Below are 22,009 nucleotides of genomic sequence, written 5' to 3' on the forward strand. Positions count from 1 at the left end.
TGAGTGTGAAGCACTCGAAACATCCTTTAGAGGCTCATTAAAATGAGGTAAAACAGAACTGTGAAGCAGCTAATAAAATCAGGAAGGGATTGCAGATGTACTGTTTTCCACAGGACTAAGCATAATGAAACAAGGCAACTGGCAACTTAAAAAGTTTATCTGTCCAAGCAACAACACGCAGTATTTGAGACCCACCTGACACTGAAGTTCATACAACTATAGACACTGCAGAACCACAATCAAACTTCTCAAGTCATGGCACAAGGTACGAGTGGCATTCTACATCCACTATTGGCTACCATTTTGTTTTCCTTAGAACCTCTCTGTCTTTGTGAGACGACCCAGTGAATAAGTGATATCACAGAATTAATCCATGAACTCAGAATTCTGAGTGACCAGGTAAAGCACCAATTTCCTCAGCTCCAGAAACCACCTTCCCCCTTCAACACTGCATGACCTCCAGTAAACACAAGATGAACCTGAGTTAAGTTATAAGACTAAGGACACTATATCCCTACAGTTTACACTGATGCAGATGAGGGCTGCCACAAGCCCAACTCCCCAGTGGCCTCCAGCCGTGCATGCTTATGCCTCTGGGCTTGCACTCACTGACTGAATTAAACAGCTCAGAATGTTAACTGGCAGAAACCTTACAAAAAGAAGTGAAGTATCTTGTGTCTGTTTGTGGCTCTGTGACTACTGCAGGGCCCAACTGTGAACACTGGGATCTGCTGTGCCATCGTGTCTCAGTTGACAGGATGACAGCATCTTAAACCCTTCCAGGAAGATCATACAGTCTTTCAGAATGTGGCTAAAATCAAAGCTGCTGCAGTCCCTACTGTCTCCTTTCCCTTCACAGATTCTGATTCCCATCTCCTTGTCTGAGGTACCAGTGGCATCCATGCAATTACATGATTCAGTCAAAAACTAACCCAGAAATAAAGTGAGTGGCTATTTCTCAGCTGGTTCAACTCCCCACGTCAAATGCACTGGCTGGTCCCAGGAATGACAGTGGAAGATGTGGGAGGGCACAGCCAGCATGCTGTGGGGCACACGGCAGGACTGCAGCTGCCCAGGGCTTACAACAGCTCAGGCAGCCACAGAACTTTACCTATAGGTTGCAAAACAAAAAATTAGCAGAAACCTGTGTTTCAAAAGCTTGGCAACCTCAGGTAGGCCATTTGACAACAAGCACACCTGATATAGGACCAAAAAAAAATACCTTATTCAAAGAAATTAATAGCAAAAACACCACTGCCTATCCAAAATGACTTTCACACTCATGCCAATAAAAAAAATTAATTTATGTTTTCTGCTCTTCATTCTATCAACACAATTTAATGTGAACAAAAATCCAACATTTACAAAATTATTCATTAAAGACAAAATAAAGGATTAGTTTTCGCAGACACACACAGCCTACTGCTGACACAAGCTCCTTTACTGCAACAACAAATCTGCAGATATATCATTTGGAAGCTTTTTCCTGTAACTGTGCTCTAGCTTTCTCACAGCAGCAGAAATGTGTATTTTGCTATTATCCCTTAAGTCTCAATAAATATATTCTGTAGTAGCTGTTCTCCAGACAATTTCATTCAAGCCTCTCCCCCTCTTTATACCTCCACTCTAACAGGGAACAGTTTCTGTTTATGACTTCCTTTTCCTCACAGAGTACCTAACTCCCATGTTTTCTCAAAAGCTTGAGATTTCCTTCTAATTGTGACCCCAACAAAAGTGCTCGGAGCACTATTCTGTGCAACTTTTCATTTGGGCTCTCAGTGACTCCACATGGTCGGAGACCCACAGGTCAAACCCTCCAGATATCAGAGCAGTTAGGAGAAGGAAAGCAAGCATTGTATAGAATCTGACAGGCCATTAGAAGTAGCTAATAAAGCCATATTTTGTTTGTAGCCATTTGTTACCAACCCGCATTACAAATTTGTCCGCTTTGAACTTTATGGGAACATTCATGCCAGGACTTCTATATACAATGTGTGAAGGAAACGGAACAACTATTGAGCTGTTCAGCTGCGCTTACTGTGACACAAACCTGCTGAAAAAAGTCCCCCAAAGGACGACACAAGCCAGCATTCAGTGCTGCAGAAAGTGGCCAGCTCTTCTTCAAATCCATCAAAGGAAAACTCTTTTCAAAGCCACATCAGAGAACACCATTCACCATTTAGTATTACATCTCTTTTGTTGTTTTTAGACGCTCATGTAAGCTTGCTATGTAGCTGCTGTGATTTTACACAATGCCCTTAAGAAATAAAAAGATAACGGGCATATTGTATAAATACCAGAATACCATGAAACAAAACATAACTAGATTTTATTAAAAGCATAACACCACTATCATTTCAAGGTTCGCTGTACAAAGGCAACTTACTGACTACTAGCCTGAAGAACAGCATTACCTTGAAAACAAACTTAAGAAGCCATATTTAGTATCCCAAAATGGCACTATAATTAGGGATACTAAACAAGGGATAGTGATCACAGGTTTTTGTAGCAGTTTAAATCTGAACTCTCTTGCCCCAGAGAAAAACTACCATTTTCATACAGTCACACCATCCATACCTCTCAGAGCTATATTAAAGCATCTACCTTGTTTCACCATACTCTGAACATATGGATCGCTTCTAATTTCTAAGACATTTTCCTTAGATGTAAGATGATGGTAAACATGATCACACTATCAAAAAAAGTCTTATTGCCACATATGAAGGATTGCAGATGTTTTTAAATTTGAAAAACAAACAGAAAACCAACCAAACAACACACTCAAACCCAAAACAAAATACAAAATGGTTAATACTTCCCATTCCCTTCCATATCCAAACAGCAGGGGTTTTGTGTACATGAAGTGCTTTCTGATTACATATCGAAGCTTTTCAGTGATGAGATGTCCCAATAACAGCATTTGGGACTAACTTAGAGTTTAAGAAGTGAGGCCAAAATAGTTAACATTCATTGTTAATACTACCAGCTTACTCATTCCTATAATAATAATGAGCTACTAAATATACCAAACACTTAGAGACACAGATAATACCCAATACTCTGCTTAGGTATCATGATGATGGAGGTAGGACAGAGCATGGATTAAAAGTAGGACAATTGTTCAAGAAAACCACAGGCAAATTAGTAGAACATTAATTGATAAATAAATTCACTTCTCTCTACCCTAATGAACACTGCTCATGAAAAACTGGGGGAGGTAAAACGTCTCTTTTAATGTCACTGCTTTTTAAAGTACATAGCTGTCGCCAAAACAGTTCAATGTCCACAGTAGCTACTATTTTTAAGGCAGCTGCCAACATACATTTTTGAGACCTGTTCAGAGAAACTAGTATTTTTAAAAAAGGTTTCCTGAAAGACTGTCGAATCAATACAAGGTTCAAAGCAAACGGGTATCTCTTCTTACAGCAGATCCATAGCTTCTCCTGCAACACGCATGTCTCAAATGTCATATAAAGTACTTGTGGCACATATACTCTCCTACATGTCAACGAAATAATTTTAAAATGCTGTGTAGATGTTTACTGACCTATTTTTAGTGATTGACAATCACTGTATGTACCAGAGATAAACTACATTACATACTACCAGACCTGTTAGTGTCTTAGTAAGGTAAACGCTTCATAGAGATCTCTCTGATAGCTACAGATGAATACATACATAATGGACTGCAGAAAGTATTCTGTATGACTGATACATTATTCTAAGCCAGTGGTCATACAGTTTATAAAAAAATTTCATCATTCAAATGAACATATTCCAGTTGGTTTAAATTCATGCTGGATTACTACCAACAAGAAAATCCCCAAACCACGAAGGGCACACAGACACAAGGCTAAGGAGTACTTTCTCCATTATAATGAAATAAGATACTCAGAAGTGCAAGTACCTGCAGTGTCTTTGCAAAGTATATTAATTTGTGCTGTTTTCCCCACAGCACAAATGCACAGAGCTCAAAAAAACAAAGAAATGTTAGTCCAAAATAATCTGCTAACCAAAAGATCAACCTTGCCCAAGTATCACTTCTACACTTCTGCAGTAATAGACAGTAGCCGAATTAGCATGTCAAACTCATTACTGATGCTCAGGATTTGGAGTAAGTAACTCCTGGTGGCAGTATTCTAAACCAGAATCTACTGAAATCCTTGAAAAGGACGCAGAAAAAAAGTCTCTTCCTCAACAGATTATTTTGTGCAAGTACAGAATTCCTAGAGCTAAAAAAGTCAATCTATTTCCTCTATGCAAATACATAAGTTCACAAGAACAAAACATGCATGTGCATAAATAATGCTATTTTGAACCATAACAAGCCTAAGCGAGGTCCACTTATACACAAGCTGTCTGTTCTCATCATGTTTAAAAACAGTTTATGATCAACCTTGTTCAATATTTCTTCTTTCAGTATTTATCATCTGCTCATCCTAGATATAATGAAATGCTACATAAACTGCTTTAATTTTAAAATACTGAAACAAACATTAGTTTCTTACTGGTAAACTCGATGGTCTTTCTTGCTGGATTAGATTCAAGTCTTCATGGTTAGGCTTTCCTGGGGCCATAGGGGGCTGAGATCTGGTTCCATAGCCTTCCTGAGACATGTCCTGAAACAACAGTTGTAACAGAATTATTAACTTGACTCAGTAATTACAATTAAATCCACATCACAGAAGGGTGAAAATACAACAGCTGAATGCTGATGGGTTGTATTTTTTCTTTTGATCAGAAGTTTTTATTAAACAGTTTTGATGGAATTATCAAGCCCTCACAGCTACCACTGCGACCTGCACTGTTTATAAAGAAATGCAGGGAGCTGAGAAACATGCTGACAAGCATAGAACCATACCACTGGAAGATGGGGAAACACACAAAAACAAGCCTGCTAAATAAATGACCCCCATTTACTGTAAGAGTAGCAAGTACTAGGTGGTCAGAACATTCATCCTACTGAGATATAGTCTCACGCATTTGATGGAAGTACTGAGCCAGGTGGAAGACTGGACTTGAAAATAAGATTGTAATCATGCTACATAATCAGACTCCTGCAACAACCCTAGGTTCATCATCACTACAACTGACACAACTTTCAAACACTAGCTGTCAGGTCACAGCACACAACGCAGTTGCTGCTTCTGCTGGAGGCATGCTGCATCTGACAGATTAGAAGGAAAGTGTAGATGCAAAGCCAACACCAGCTTTGTGGTAAGCTGACTTACCTCCCTCCCTACAGCAAGAAGCCCAAGCAGTCATAGGTAATGGCCTAACACAATACCCACCACAGGGGTGGGGAGAGCAATTAAACAACCTCTCCTTTGATATCCCACAACCCACAACACAAGCTTACGTCACACTTGCCCATCGCAAAGCCTTAGATTCAGGCTTCATTTTAGCTACTGCAGCAGCTTCTACACTAGCTTCTTCAAGGAAAACAACAGAAAACACACTACTGACTTCAGCATGTGTAACTGGCAGGGAAAGTTGAAGAACCAGTTCCTGACTGCTAGAAAAGATATCTCACCTTAAAAGGTTTTTCTCTGTTGTTTTTAAACGGTTTAATTCTCTCCTCCCCCTCCCAAGTTTACTCCCAGTTCGGTGTGCTTCAGCCGCCCCCACACCTTCAGTTTTTGACACGCAGCTGAAGGAACACACGCTTTCCTGGTGCAAAGACAGGGCAGGGAAAGCAACCCCTGCCCACCCCACTGCAGCGTGAACGTTGCTTTGCTCTGCTTTACCAAAGACTGTTCAGACAGCTCAGCATCCAGACCGACACTTATTGCTCATGCACAGACTCCGTGAGGGAGCTGGCCTGCAGAGCAGGAAAGCTTTCTGTCTCTCCTTTTATCCCAGCTCCTGAGAGAGGGAAATTTGTTTAACAACCGTACTGTTTCCATCCAGCCCCTTCCACCTCTTTGGGCTCTCCTGAATTATTTTAAGGGATGTAGAAAATTCAATGCGGCTAATAAAACAAACCCTTGCAAACCTGATACGATGTAAACCCAGCAATAAACGATCCTATCCCTAAGCCTGTGCCAAGTAAAATCAAGAAACACTTAAAAGGCCAGCATTTCAATGTGGTTACCAGCAGAGGGTAACAATTAGGCTTAAGGGTGACAAAGGCTGATGGCTGAATGATTATTATCCCCTGTGACCCCCCGCGCTCCCCCCCGCCCAGATTTCCACTTGTCACACAGCTCTCCTGCTGCGCACACCAGCAGGTTCCTGTGGATTAACAGTGAGGTTTAAAATCAACAAATGGAACAAGGCCCCCATTCAGCAGCCTTCACCCCAGTACAAAGGAGTAGAAAGGTGCAGGACAGCTTCACAATAGGCAAACAAATGAGCAAACCTCTGCTTTCCTTTTTATTTCAAAACGCACACGCACACGCGCGCACGCTCAGGGCTGTCACTGCGCAGGCATCTGTAATACACCCAGCAGCCCCAGACTGCAACTTCCAGCTCAGCACTCTGCTCACTTCTTCCCAATTCTTACAGAAATACCCTAAACAAGAACCACTTGTTCAAACAGCAACAGAACACTCACAAACACTGAAATTGGTGAAAAAGGATAAATGGAATATTCAGTTTAGGAGATGTCATTTTATAAAGGCAATTGTGCCTTTTTCCTCAGGAACAAGACATGACAGGATTTTGCTGGGAAGCAAAACATGTTTTATATTGTGAAAAATCAAGAGCCATTAATTCCTTACAAAGCACCAAGCATGGTTTTTCCCCACACACTTGCAAGATTTTAATCGCACTTCCTACTGAAATTTCCAGGGGGACTGTGGAGCAAGAGAGGGAAGAGAAAGCACACTTCCTCATGAGAAATACTGCACGTTGAATGGAACTTACTTTTACCTGAGTATTTGAAGACCATCCATGAAATGTTTCTCCACACAATGAAGAGCACACTAAAAACCCCAGTGACGATATCCTTTTTCTTTTTAAATGCACCATCTCCATAGTGCTTTCACATAGTGATGTGAAATAATCGTATCCATTTGCTTAATTCTAGGTGAGGTCTGGAAACAAGTACTGCAAGACATCCGTGTTAGTTATGATGCAGATACCTGTCAGACTCCAAATGGGATTGAGATCACATAGAATCATACCCTTACATATGGAAGGGATCTTAAAGATCACTTAGTTCCAAACCCCCTGCCAGGGACACATACACCTCCTTATATTCTCCATAAAGCCGTTTAAGCTACTTGGGTCAGTGGAAACTTGGAAGGCGGCTCTTGAGAAGTAGAGTCAGTTTGCTCTCAGTGAGTTGCAGGCATGCGAATCTCCCAGATGAAATATGCATGGGGCTGTGTGTATAATTCTATGTGTTTATACATATGCATTGTCCAGTAAAAGCAGCCCATTTATATACTAAACATAATGATGATTAAATAATAGCATATTTCACTAAGAGGTTGGCTTTGTAACCAAAACAGTGCTTAGTATAATTTTCACTGAAAAACAGAGGAGAGAAAATCCCTACTGCCTTTCTTCAGTTCTGCACTAGGAAATTCTCTCAACATACAGCATATTACAGAATAGATACAACAGATTTTTATAAGTAAGAAATAAGGACAGAAGTATTAGGGTAAATTGTCTGTCACTGAAGAAATGCATGGAATTGGCAATTCTCACTTTCAGGTTTGAAAGGTCGTTTTTCTTTCTAGCCTCTAGGAATGGATTTATTGAGGGCTGAACAGAGGGAACATAAGGGGAAGAGAGGCATGTTACCACGTGTTGTGCGACAGTCATGGCTGAGAAGTCCCCCACTGATGCTGTGGCACAATTTTCTCCCAGGATCCTTGATTATTTTCTTTTGATTCCCAATATTTCATCCATCAAATGTCATCAGCTTTCAAAGCAAAGCTTATGAATTTTTATGAATCACTGAGAATCCTTCCCCTCACAGAAGAAGAGCATGTGTGTAAGAGAGAAATCCAAGCCTTTTATAAACAGGCGGCTACAAGTTTCCACTCAGAACTTCCCAACTTGGCACAAACCCAATCATATCATAGCTGTTATAGCACAAACTGTCAACAAAGTTGTAAAATAACTAAAATCAGGGTTTCCCCCATCAGATTTTAGAAAAGGCAGAGGGACAAATAATCAGCAAGTCATAAACATGTACTCAAAATAGCTGAAGTTTAGACTTCTGAGGCTTTGCAAGAAACATTTATGCTGTGAAAGAAGGTAGGCAAAAAAAAGAAAAAACTATGCCTACATATTACTTATGTATACACAGCCTAAAACCTATGTATTGCATAAGCTGCTCAGAAATCAATCCATATTCGAATTGGGTAATAATAACTACCAACTGCTTATCATCCACAGAGCCAAAACTATTTCTCCACCCCTGTTTCGTATACACCTTTAGCTTGCTGTGCAAACTGCAGTATATGGAGCTTGAGAATTGTGTAGCCTGAGGAGTGAAGAAGGAAACCAGGTATATTCTTCCCCCTTATTCTCTGTTACTGTACTCATAAACTTCTAGTCTCTAATTCTGCTGTGGGATTTCACTACCATGGAGGTTTAAACCGATCAAGGAGATGTATCAGCCTACAAAAAAGTCAAAGGCTCCTTGCTTCTGCCTCCCACAAGTCACATAGTTGGACACCCCCCTCCCCCTTAGTTTCTATAGTGGTCTTTATTAGCCCACTTTTTGAAATGGTGCAACTTAAAACTGGAAGAACAGTAACCCCTTTCCCTCCAGCTTTATTACTTGGCAGAGTTGGCCTCTGGAAGGGCTGGGTGAGCATAGAGGGAGGAAACCTCATTCCTTCAATGGCAGCCAGCCACAAGCCTGGCTTCAACAGCCACCAAGCTGCAGCCCAAGTCAACTGCATTGCAACCACTTTGGAGTAGGCCACAGATGGACAACATTTTCCCTTTTGATGTACAATGTTAATCAGTGTCATGCTTTCATCCTCTAGCTGGACCTAGTTTCAAACAAGTGAGCCTGTCCACATTTACATGTTCTCTGCAAACCTGAATAAATATCATGCTGATAATCCTTGAAACCATGTGGATGAAATACACATTTGTTATTAGTTTTGCTGAAGAAGATAAGATCTAACTATTAAATAGTTTAAATTATTTTTAATGGAAAATGAAAGCATAGTAAAAGCATTAATGTTTGGAGGAAAACCACATTTAAAGAAGGGCTGGGTGAGAAATATCATTCAGGCTTCATCCACTTCTACTGCAGCAAATTTCAGAGGGATAACATGACCACCCACGAAGATAAGCACCATAATGATTAAATAGAAGGTAAATAATACACTAGACTTCAATTTGAAAAACTCATTAAAAACTATTTTAGCTCGTGTTCTTGATTCACTTGGTTGATCCTTAGAAGACTTCAAGTGTGAGAACAGTGAATTCTACAGCAATGTGACAACAGCAAAATTGAAAGCAAACGTTAATTTCCCCCCCCCCAGACCACTTGAGAATGGAAGTCAGGACCCAGTACAGCAGCCAAGAAGAGCACACAGCCCTACAATACAAGATTATTTTACTCATCTCTGAAGGGATACTGTGGAACAGAAAGAAAGCAAATATGTTAAGAGCTATAGGACATTTCTTGTTACCACTTAACCAAGTATCTGTTTATTCTGTGTAAACACGTAGGTATCAACACATTTCCCTTCTTTTAACCTTCTACAGTAAAAAGCTGCAATGAAAAAATAAAAATAATGTAAAAAAAATCCTGCAACAACAACAAAACCTTACCAAAATGGTGCCGTGTCGCTACACAGACAGCTTCTAGCCCAACCATAACATCTAACATGTCATCTCCCCAGTTGTATACCGTCAGCACAAAACTGACAACAAAGGACAGCCAACCTGTTAGAAGACTATTGTAGGTAAGGCTGCACTCAGAAAAAATGTTATGCCCAGGGGCACAGGCAACACTGAGTCTCATGCAAGCAGCCAACAGAATGCAGCCCTGTAGGGAATCATCCACTAAGGACAAAAGAGCAGAGAGGTTTGCTTGAATCCTGGGCAGATGGTCTGCAGAGTTCATGCAGGATGCAGATGGACTCCTGCAGAAGATCCTGGGTCAAGAAAATAAATACGTATAAATGTGCCTCTAATGTTATGAATCAGAAGTTGAGAAAGCCAAAACAAATAAAAACCCTAAAGCCCTGAAGAAAAGGAAGCTGGTATCTTGCAGGTGGAGAGCACTGTGCACAAAGCAAGACTCTTGCTGCGCAGAGGGAACAGGTGACTACGAGAAAATACTGTTTTGTAGGTCCCAGCACCTATTATGCCAACAATATAAGAAGAGAGTGCTAACCACCGGAGGTGGATTACCAGTGCAGTCTGATAATCCTCTTAACCATGCTAGTCTGTGTTTATGTGAAGTGAATAAACCCTGCTACAACCAGAATATGTGAATCATTTCAAGCCAAGCCCTTACACCACCACAAAACCTGAATGGAGATAAGAAAAGCAGCTGTCCTGAGGTACAGCAAGCAACAGGCTGGCGTCTACCTCCATGTGCTGATGCTATTTGTTGACTGTTTCTCCAGTGGGACTGGCAAGCAATGACTGCTCTTCTTTCAAGGTGGTTATCATTTTCCCACCGTCAAGCCACAGCATGACTGTGCCCTCAAAACCAAGGATGATACTTTGCCTTACCAAGTCATCTCAGTTTTCATCTTTGGTACATGTTCTAAAGGGCATCTAGTGCTTCAGAGAAACAGCAAAGTGAAGTAGTCCTTTCTCTTTCCAAAAGGAGGAAATTCATCATAGAGAAATCATACCTAACTCCTCAGAGACAAATACTGTGTACCTCGAGAAATCTGGAGAACACCTGTCAGTTTGGATGCCTCAGGTGTAAACCAGTCATTGTCAGTAAGACATCTCATCATTTTCTTCAGTGCTATTCATAACTTCTTTTCCAAGACACCTACAGTTTCATTATAAAATTTACTATTACCTGGATCTCTTCAATTAAAAACAAAACAACAACTCTAACAATGAGAACACCATTTTCTCCCGTCAGGATCCAAAGGTTCACAGACTGACATTAAATTATGTCTTAAGACACCAGAGGGGGAAGAAAAAATATACTTTGCATAGCAGGCAGCAGTTGATGCTAAAGATAGTTAACTCAGGTAAGCAAATACATTATTGAGGCTGTGTCCATCAAGACTCACAGGAAATTATTAGAAACTCATACTATGGAAGGTTTTGCCCTGCAGAATGCTCTGAAAGTATTTCAAATGCAGTTAGGGCCAAACACCCCCCCCCATCTTACAGGAAGAACATTGTTTGGACAGGGTAGCTTCTAGTCACATATCACGTAATCTGAGCCAAGTAACTAGACAGAAGGGTCTCTCTTCCTAAACACTCCAGCCCCTTTTCACATGTGTCTCATCTATATGGCCTCCAGGAGCCACGTTAAGCAAGTGATGCAGGAAAAGCTCCAAGATGAAATCATTCTCGGAAACCCTTATCTTGCTATTCTCTTTCCAGTGCTATTGCATTCCATGGATCACAGAGCATCTCAATAGTGGATTTAATCAGAAACAAGATATTTCTTCTAGTTTTCTTCTCTCACACTTGTAACATGCCACATAAAAAAAAAATAGGCCAGTTTGATGTTTGTATTAAAATGTGACTGTTGCACATTGCACAGCCTGATAAACAGCTGTCGGTTCTTCATTTACAGGCAAAAAAGGTAGCTTCTTTGTTCTACAGATGTAAAGTTCCAGTGTGAATGAAGAGATGAGAGAGAACCTGAAGAGGTAATCTGAGAAACAGAACTTGGAAATGAGGGGTAGACCAAGCATTTTATTTTCATGAATCTTCCCATGCTTATAAGAGCTTTTTGGACTTTTCCTAAAAATCCCTAGAAGGCCAGGCAGTCCAACTATGCTTTCATTTTCTACACCCACTCCTTCCTCTCCCTGCCCATCCTTTCACTGACAAAGCTATATAGAAAGAAAGAAAAAAAGATCCCTAACAGTTTTCACATGTCCTACTCTCTACAGTCACCTGGGACAGACTACTATGTTAATGTGATGACTTACAGATTCTGTGCCATCCAGCGTCCTGCCCTGCCACACTAGTCCTTCCTAAAACTCCATGAGGAACGCACCTCTTCAGCCAACCTGTGACGTGAAGCTGGGCTGAGGAACAGCTCTGCACCCCGAAGAAATGGCTAAACCCAACCAGGCACAGGAGAGGGGCAGGATTTAAAACCTGCCATTTCTTTCAGCTCAGCTGCTGCAGTCGGGGAGCTGGGGGCTCTGTGGCCCCGAGGGCAGCAGCCTGCCCCAGACTGCCTGCTGCCGCCGCGGAAGCTCTCCCAAGCATACGGCTCGCTGGCAGAAACGAGGTCAGCGCACTGCCCGCAGCTTACAGCAGAGCTGAAAGCCTGAAGCCAGCTTACAGAATAAAGAGAAAAGCTGGACTGAGAGCAGCTGCTACCTCTAGGCTAATCGGGCTAGGTACCCAAGGATGAGACTTCCTCACTTGAGACTGGGAAACATTTCTTCAGTGTTTTCTTAGGGGAACGTCTGTAACTGTGCTTCAAGGTAAAAGCCAGGACGGCATCTAAAGGCTCACAAAAATCCACAGATCTGTGAGGAAAGGTTGCAAGCAACACCCAAAACACCACTGAGGTCACATTAAAAAAGTAAAACAACAGAAAAACCCTAAGCAAAATGGTGAGGTTTGTTTTGGGGGTCTGTTTGCTCTCTCTTCCCCCTTCCCAAATACAAAGCTATGCTACGGTACAGACAACATTTATATCACAGCCCAGTGAACCCTGTTAACTTATTCCCTAATAACCCACCACAGAGGTGGAAATGACATTTTTATTGAAATCACTGACATGACGCTTACCTACTATTTTATCAACAGCATAATCACAGGAGAAAGAATTGAGGCTCAGATATAAAGAAGTCTCTACCAATTCTGGTAAAGGTGGCCTTCTCAGCTGGTCTCTACTGTTTTGGTTAACCTAATTTTTCAGTACATGAGAGGGTTAGCATGTTACATTAGGGGCTCCTGGAGACAAGAGAATTAGCTGAATTAACATGCTCTGTGGTCTGCGAAGACAGTATCTGTGCAGCAATCTTTAAATGCAGCCACCACATGGAAAAATACCTTTGTCCAAAAAATGGAAAGAGAACAATAATTTGCAGAACAGAACAATAATTTGCAGAAGGAAGCTCTCACCAACAGAGGCAATTCAACAGACTGCACAATACGAGAATTTAAACCAACTGTGGTAAATGATTCCTTTAATCTTTGAGACAGAAAAAGTCTTCATCACCAACACCACAAACACTTCTGGGTCGGTTGTTGGGGTATTTTTGTCAAAAGAAAGTATTCCCAGCTGGGCTGGTACCAGGAGTGGTGGGAGGAGGGTGGAGAACAAATGAAATAAGTGATGAAAACTTAAAGCTCTGAGACCAGGTCAATGACTACCCTTTAATATAGCAATGAAAAACCAGTGTCTTTCATTAAAAGCTGGTAAGGGGTTGCTAGGTAATGAAGCAACAATAAACCTCACCTTTCTTGTGATGGTGAAAGAGCACAATCTTTATGAATTCTGCAGGCAGACCCCCAAAACCAAAACACATACAGCTAGTTATTTCATTTTCTACCTAAACCCATGCATGTGGAAGACTGCCAAGCACCTGTATTGGGTATCACGGAGAAGCACGAGGAAGACATGAAAAGAGAGGCTGTGCTCTTGCAGAGCTTGGTTTATTTAGGGAGAGCTTACCAAGACCAACAGTTGTTCTCTCTCCCACAACAAAAACACCAAGCAGTTTTGCCAACAGGTAAAGGTAAACGTGTTTTTCAGGTGGTATCATATTTAATTTGATTTGGTATTTCACTCTTTGTTTTCCATATTTGATTGCAACAACTAAAACACCCTGTAAGGTTTTAGCTGCATGCTCCAAAACCTATTCTAAATCCTGCTACAGTAAGAAAGAAATGCAGTAAAAGGGAAACACTGGAAAGGATAATGAATACCTATAAAATATATGCTGACCTATATTCAGATAATACATTGTCTAAACAACAAAATCTCAATTCAAAATACTGAAAATAAACCTAAATATATGTACACTGAAAATCTTCAATTATTAAAGAAAATATGGGCAGCCAAAGAAAAATACAGTGGTAAATTTAATGCCAGGAAATATTATCAAACTTATTTTTCCTGCCACTGAGGAAAATAATGTGTGTTAATTTAAAGGCCATAAGAGAATACTGCTGTATTGCAACTGGCCATGAGGTGTAATTTACAAGACCACTAAAATTGAGAACTAAAAAAAAAAAAAAAAAACCCCAGAAAACAAACCCCACCTACTACTCAGATTTATTAGTACTTTTCAGACTTTACAACTTCATCGCTTAATTCACAGTACTACACATTTGCATTTCAAACATTTTCTTACAATAGGATTTATGCCTTTATACTCTAAAACATTTGTGCAGACAACTTTGCCTGTGATTCATTAATCTGATGGTGATTCGTTAAGTAAATAACTATTACCTGATTAGGTATCCTTTGATAAACTCACTATTCTGTTTAACTTACTGCTAAATTTCAAAAGTACAGATAAAATTATTTCTGGGATATTAATTTTGCTCTCACAGTAACAGTAAAAAAAAAACATCAAGTAATAAGGAGAGTGGTAAGGAGAGCAACAATTGTTATAATCACTAATATCCTAAAACAAAATAGTTTTTATCAGCCTGCATTCCAATGGTTTTACTATCAAGTTAATTAATAGACTCCTACACTAATATCTAAATGCCAAGCAATTAATGGCACTGAACTATAAATGGCATTGTCTTTGCTCTTGCAGAGTTATTTTATAAAGCAAATGCAATTCTATCACTTCACTGATTTAATGCAGGCTTTGTGAGGTTAATATTCCCAAGCAATCGCAAAATAAAGAACTGCTTTAATTAACCTTCTATGATTTAACTACTGAGAGAAATCAGAATTTAGAAACTTTAAATATCACCACCATCATAACAACAACAATAATAATACTTTGTGGATTAAAGCCAAACCACTGATTTGAGAACTTTGAGAAATACATTCGAGCATATGTATTTTACTGTATTTAAGCTCATTAAATAGATTTTTCTCAATGTATAACATACTAAATCCATGACAGATCTTATATATTTTCTGTAGATGAGATGAAAAATGTTTCCTTTCAGGATTATTTCCTTAGAAATACTGAAGTTTCTACTTTGAAAACATGATTTGGCATCCTCACCTTTTGCACTAGAATGCTCTGCAGATTTTTGTTACTGACATGGGATATTGCCTGCTGAATCCACAAACTAACGGTATCTATGTAACTGATCACTTAAAGCAACAAAATAGGTCTTCCCTTCCTTCCACCAACTAAATTTTCTCTCTTTCCAATTTAGATGAAATTTACGAAGTTTCTTTTTGATATTGTATGCTAACATTACTTCACTACGTGGAAAAAACTTATGACTGCCCTGCTCATTTTATAAGCGCAAGAACTGCGATACGTGTACTCAGTCTAGAATGATACAAAAACACTGGAATAAAAATTAAAAACCAGCGGGGTACAGGTGGTCATGAACATTCCTGCCAAACAGGTTTGCAGTGTGCTCTGACCCATCTCCTCTGACTATCCAGCCAGATATCATCAAACCCCCATCAGCAGCAGATGCCTGAAGAGGTGCACTTGCTGGTTTCCCAGGAGAAAAAAGCTGACCTTCAAAATTCCTCCTTCAAACTGCAAATAGAAAAGCTTATTTTCAGCAGAAAACCATCAATAGATGAATAAAGCAAAAGAACGAACAGACTGGGAAAACGTTTAACTATGATGAGGTAACTTTAAACTGAAGGTGCCACACAATTGTTAAGACAACACAGAGGCAAACAAATACTTTCACTGACAGCCCTTTGGAAGATTATACAACAGAAACATAAACAAGCTTTCTAGGTTTTATACATAAACAGTAGTACCACTTTGCAAGATAAAATACTTCTTCCCCAGTAACATCACTTAACAAATCCAAGTTACTACAAAGACCGATATGTGTAAAGGGTAATTACACATGCTAACTTTAAAGGCTTCAGACCTAATAAACTGGAGTAGATTCTTATTTGGCTAAACTGATTGCCATGTTTGTAAATGTTTGCTTTAAAGTAACAGGGAGAAGAAAGTTTTCTCAAAATCTGAATGCAGTTGATTTTGGTTTGGTCAAATAAACCTTCAGCAAAATGAGCCAGTGCTGCTGTTAAGTGCTGCTCTGAGCTATGCCCTCAATTTTGTGTTCATGCTCAGGTGTGAGTTTACAGACAATTATCCTTGCTTTTTCAGCCTGACTATTCTTGCTAGCTACTTGGCTCTGGAAGATCATTCTCCAAGTCTGACAGGCTAGCGCCTATTATAATCTTATAAATACAGATATAAATCACAGAGTAAAAAAGAGAAAGGCTTGACACACTTCCTGGAATGATATAAGCAATGCTGAGCAAACAGAGCATTCCCCAAATGGACAATAATCAGCTATTCCCACTAATGGGAGAAGCTGCAGCACAACAGGGGTCACGGATGGTTTCACTGAACTCCTGAGCTAAGTAAGTAACCTCCACCACACAAATAAATAGCCACATGTTTAACACTTACTTAAGCATCAGTTGATTACAGAAGCAACATGATTGTGAAATAAGACTTTATAAAAGCAGAACTCTACCTGGCAAAGACTTCAATTAGTTAAGCTTTCACTGAACCTACACAGGTTCAAACATTGTTTGCCCTTCCTGAAAATATTATGTGCTTAAGAAAGGCTCAAAAAGGATATATTGCTTTATGCACAAGATCAGTGTGGTTCCTAAGTACTTCAACAGTTTGTTTTTAAATCACTTCATACAACAAGGTATGCTGATAACTTTCAGAGGTGCTGGTCACCGATGGCTTGTCTAGAAGCCAGGATTTAAATGTGTGAGTTTGGAAGTCAGTTGCTGAAAACCTTCTCCCCTTCCCTCTTCTCCCAAGTTCAGTCAAGCTTTATTACAGATGCAAAAAATCAAGACTGTACTCTGTCTTTTGGTATCTACCTGGTCTCTCTGAAGTCGGCTGGCAACAAAAGGTTCAGGTTACCAAAACATATGCTTTTTATAAAGATTATACTGTTGGTTTTCCTTGTCTCTAATTTCAGATCTTGCAGAAAGGATCCTGGAAAAGCTGTCGGAGTATGTATATCCATATGAGAATTTTCACCCAGGTGCCTTCTTGTTAGGCATTGCTCACATGCAAGCAGCCCTGATTTCTAAAAGCCAACCAACAAGCACACCTCAGAAACTAAAGCTCTTAGTGCAATAAATTTAGGGTTGAATGGTTTAAATCACTTCCCCCTTGTACCTCTTCATGCTGGAAAGAAAATACTTGCTTCTAAGCTAAAACACGCCCAGCATTTCAAGACTGTGTGAATATACAGTGGACACCTCTTGCTGAAATGACAGAAGCCTTGAAGGATTTATGATACACAACAAGCAGTGGTGTCAGCCACTGATGATGGCAGGCAACAATCTCTTCTGAACATTAAGTTTTATTATGAGTTCTCGTACCACTGTAATAGCCAACTTCCACAAAAAATGTTTTCCTATATGGCTGGCAGCAAATGTCAGATTAACATACAAGCTTGTTCTTTCCCAGATTTCCTGTGGTTCATAACACAACAAATATTAAGTGCAACCACTCATCTCGTGCTAGATGATTACACACATAGAAGCTAAAAGGGCAGAAGGACAAGCAATTTTTATTACAACTTTAAGCTGTGGGAAGTTATGCGTTACTTCTTTAAGAAGTTTAAACTGAATTCTGCAGGATTTGAGACTAAACTACAGTTGTACAGTTGTCTGCTAATTCTGTACCAGTTTCTACTAACTTAAGAGTGAAGATTTTATTAAAAAGGGTAATTGCATTGAGGTACACAACTTGAATTTGGACTCATTGAGAATTGTCTATTATTTACTAATGAATTTGGTATTTGCATGTAACAATTCCTAACTTACAACAGTATTTTTGCAGTGTTACACCCCAAAACAGCTTGACAAAGTTAATTAACGTGCTGCTTATTACACTGCTAAAAAAACTTCAGCAGCTCACATTGAATTTAAAAACAAGGCTTCATCCTCATTGTACCAAAATCACTTTAATAATGTGATGCATTTTGCCACAATACAATTTGTTCTGTTTTCATGACAGTTGTACAGCTTGGACATGAAAACGGATTAATTAGTTTCACATTTTGTTCACATTTTCAAAGATTGTTTCAAATCGGGTAATGTTTTATCTGTCCTACCTTGCACTGACTCAAGACTAAAAACAGACGTCTGTGCAAGAACAATCTCATCATCATCTCAGGCTTGCAACTCAGACTAGTTTACACCACTGTCACCAGTTCAGGAACAAAACCTGACACATGTGGCTTTCACTGATCCCAGTTCAGGGAAACAGAGAGAAGCTGCAGACCCTTGGGGGAGCTTAAGTTGCCCACAGAGACAGACTGAGACCAGAGATACTGCCCACACCAGGCACTCCACCTTCCTGCTCGGGATGCCTTTCAACCTGGAGGAATGGTATCATAGCTTGGTGGGCAGGGAAACAAGGTTTGGGTCAGGTTTTAGAACATTTCAATAAAATCTGACAGTGAAGGAGTCTTGTCTGGTTGTTTGTTTATAAAACATTTTCTCTTTTTAAATAAAAGCAGACCAAAGACTGAGCCTGAATTACCTGACTATTCCTTCAAGGCATTTTAAACAGATAAAAATCATAGTAACCACAAGGGAAACGATGTAAAAAAACACACACAGCCTCTCCCTGCACACTTGTTACCAGGAGGACCAACCAGAAAAGTGAACATGCATACTCCACTGCAAAGACCTGCCACACTTTTTCTTCATTTTAAAATCTCATGCCTGCATGTGAGAAAAGGGATCAGCATAATCCCACTCTAGTCTGGAAACTTGCAAGGAACATGTAAACCAAAGGATGGCTTCAGGATTGCAGCAGCAGGTGCAGAATAAAACCACTATTTTTGCTTAACTAACAGTGAGGCCATAACTACTTTACAGATCATTTCATCTGTCAAAAAGTGATACTGTCCCAACTCAAAATAACACAATAAACTTCAAAGGCACGATCCTCTCTCAATACATATAAACGCACATTATATAAAACAAGAAAATGTATAAACATGGCTGTTTACAAGCCAGTTGGAAATCATCATAACCAAAAATATACATCATGCTATCTTAACAAAATAATGTTTAATGGTGACAGTTTAAGTTTGTAATTACATGACATTCTTGAGCAAAATGCCACTTCTACTTATGGCAAAAGATTTAAAACTGCAAAAACAACTGAAGCATTTATTCATTTATATGCCATTTCAAGATGAAAAACCCTGCCAAGGGCAACACTGTGGTAGTATAGCACATCTTTCTCTTTTTTTTCTTTTAAAGAGCAGTAAAGGTAAAAAGAAGGTTTTTAAAAAATAAAAATACCCCCCCCCCCCCAAAACAAAAACAACCAAACAAAAAAATCCTCAAACAAGCAAACACAAAACCACCAAAGTGGTAGCTACATCTACGGGCAATATCTAATGATCAATGAATCTGCTATTGCAATAAATTTGCTTAAAACAAAGCTTTTCCTTTAACGGTTTCTACACAGCAGGTTCCTGATATGAAGAAGGGATGACTGATACTGGCTTACAATATGGGTCTGTATTAAACTATGCCACTATTATTATCAAATCATCTCTTACAAAACTCCCTTTTTGCCCACCATGCAATCAATTTAACAAAGATCTAAACAATTTAGAGTTCAAATATTTAAATAAATCCCATTCTCCTCCCTCCCCTCTATAAAGAACAGAAACTCATAAGTCACTGAACAGGCCCAGAAATTATATTATCTGTTTACTTTTATTGACAAGATTGCCTATGGAATTCAAGTGAGTCAAGGAAAAGCAGCAATGGCTTCACACTTCCACAAGAAAAAAAAATGTCAGAAATGAAGATGAGTACCAGTTCCAAGGCACAACACTAAGAGTTACACCTAACTGCAGAAACTTGCCCACATAACGTCTAAAAGATCAAAACCAGAACATTATCATTACTGAATTCCATACCAGTTTTCTCCTCATAATAGAATGCCCAGCACATCACATTACAGGATTTTACATAAAACGAAATTGGTGGCAAGAACAAGTCCATCAGCCATTCAGAATAAACACTACTTTCAGCTTGATAATCTCCAAAGTAAGTAGACCAACATAAATCCACAAGGGAAATAAAGAAAATACCATAGGCAAAAGAAGGCAAATTACTGAGAAGCCCCCTTTCTCCAATCTGGCATCTCTCTCCTCTGTCTTGAATCACAGACACAAAGGTGGCAGTTATGGAGACACCCTCAAAACATGCTCAAACCATGACAAGCTTATTTAGATTAAATCAGAACATGAAACTTCTTCATCTCACACCTTCACCCCTCTCACCCATCTCACAGATTTCAGCCCTTCAGGTATAGAATAACCTGTACACTCCTTGGGGCAAAGACCACCTTTTTGTTACGTACTTGCTAAACAACCAGAATAACAACATCCTGATCCTCAGCTGGGGCTGCCATGAACTAATTCAATATTACTACTGATTTCTTGTTTCATGATCCAAGCATGCTCTCCAGGACACAATAGTCTTAAAGTTGCCGCACTTCTAGCTAGCCAGCACGAGGCAAGAACATCTTCAGAGGCCAGCTTCTCTTCTTGAGCCTGACATCAATTGCCTTTATACATTTCTCAAAGTCGTGACCATACAAAACTATGACTCTGCTTTTTGCACTCAGCACTGGTGCAACGAAATCAATATAAAAAGACAACAAAATGGTTAATGAAAAATACAGAAAACATGAAGGAAATTCATTTGCAAGCTGGAAAGAAAGAGCAAAAGTAAAGATTACAGACAGAAAGGATAACAGATTGTATGACTGAGACTACCTCAGTTTTCTAATTGACAGCATTGTATAAACAGGATGTACTGATATTTTTTAAGAGAAGAAATGAGAAAGATACACCAACTGTTGCAACAGGTATTATAGGATTTTGGAGTCTATTTTAAAGTTTTATTTAGAATACGTAAAGCCAACATTAAATCACAGCAACACAGCATCACATAGGTTTGAAGAGACCTTCAGAGAAAGGTCATGTAGTCAAACCTCCAGTTCAAAGCAAGTCTGGTGACAACATGGTGTTTGGGGACTTTGTCTAGCTGATTTTTGAGCATCTCCAAGGATAAAGATTACAGTCTCCCTGGACTCCTTCCTGTGTTTGAAGACCCTAGTGGTAATTTTGGGTTTGGTGTCTGGATTTTTTGTTGGTTGGGTTTTTTTGTGTGTGTTTTTGTTGTTTGTTTGGTTTCGTTTGATTTTTGTTTGTTGGTCTTTTGGTTGGTTGGTTTGATTTGAGTTTTTACCAAGTTGCAACTTCCCTTGTGCCAGTCTGTCCCTTCTGCCAGTCTGTCCGTTCTGCCTCTTATCTTTCCAGTGTATCTGAGATGAGTTTGGCCCAGCTCTCTCCCACATCCTTCCATATGGTAGCTGTAAACAGCAGTAAGATCTCTCCAGAGCTTTCCATTTGTAAAGCTGCCCAACAGGTCAAATTCAGTGAACTCTGCCCTTAAAACTCCTAAAACTACACAACTATCTACTCCTATTCCTCTTGCTAAAACTTTAATCAAGTCAACTCTAATTTTTTAAATTGTTTTCAAAAGATAATCAGCCTAATATAAGCAGAGACATGTATGTATAAATGTGCACAGTTAATTTTTATTTTTGTCTCAGCAGCACAGTTTGATGTACATTCACAACTTTGTTATCCTAGTATCAATTTTTGTATTGTACACTGGCTACTACTTGATGGCTACTTCACAATGCATCATCAGCAGAGAAAGAAC

At 39.5% G+C, this 22,009-nt stretch overlaps 1 protein-coding gene across 3 annotated transcripts in view; it reads right to left on the bottom strand.

Moving 5' to 3' along the window:
• Nucleotides 1-22,009, bottom strand: part of ARID1B (AT-rich interaction domain 1B) — a 329,860-nt gene that overhangs the window by 223,730 nt on the left and 84,121 nt on the right. For all 3 annotated transcript variants that reach the window (XM_034060376.1, XM_034060377.1, XM_034060378.1), the window contains exon 4: nt 4,509-4,619. In XM_034060376.1, the coding sequence (XP_033916267.1) occupies nt 4,509-4,619 (111 nt within the window). The remainder of the gene's footprint in view (nt 1-4,508; nt 4,620-22,009) is intronic.

Source organism: Melopsittacus undulatus, chromosome 3, assembly GCF_012275295.1.
Source record: "Melopsittacus undulatus isolate bMelUnd1 chromosome 3, bMelUnd1.mat.Z, whole genome shotgun sequence".
In the NCBI taxonomy this organism is placed as follows: Eukaryota; Metazoa; Chordata; class Aves; order Psittaciformes; family Psittaculidae; genus Melopsittacus; species Melopsittacus undulatus.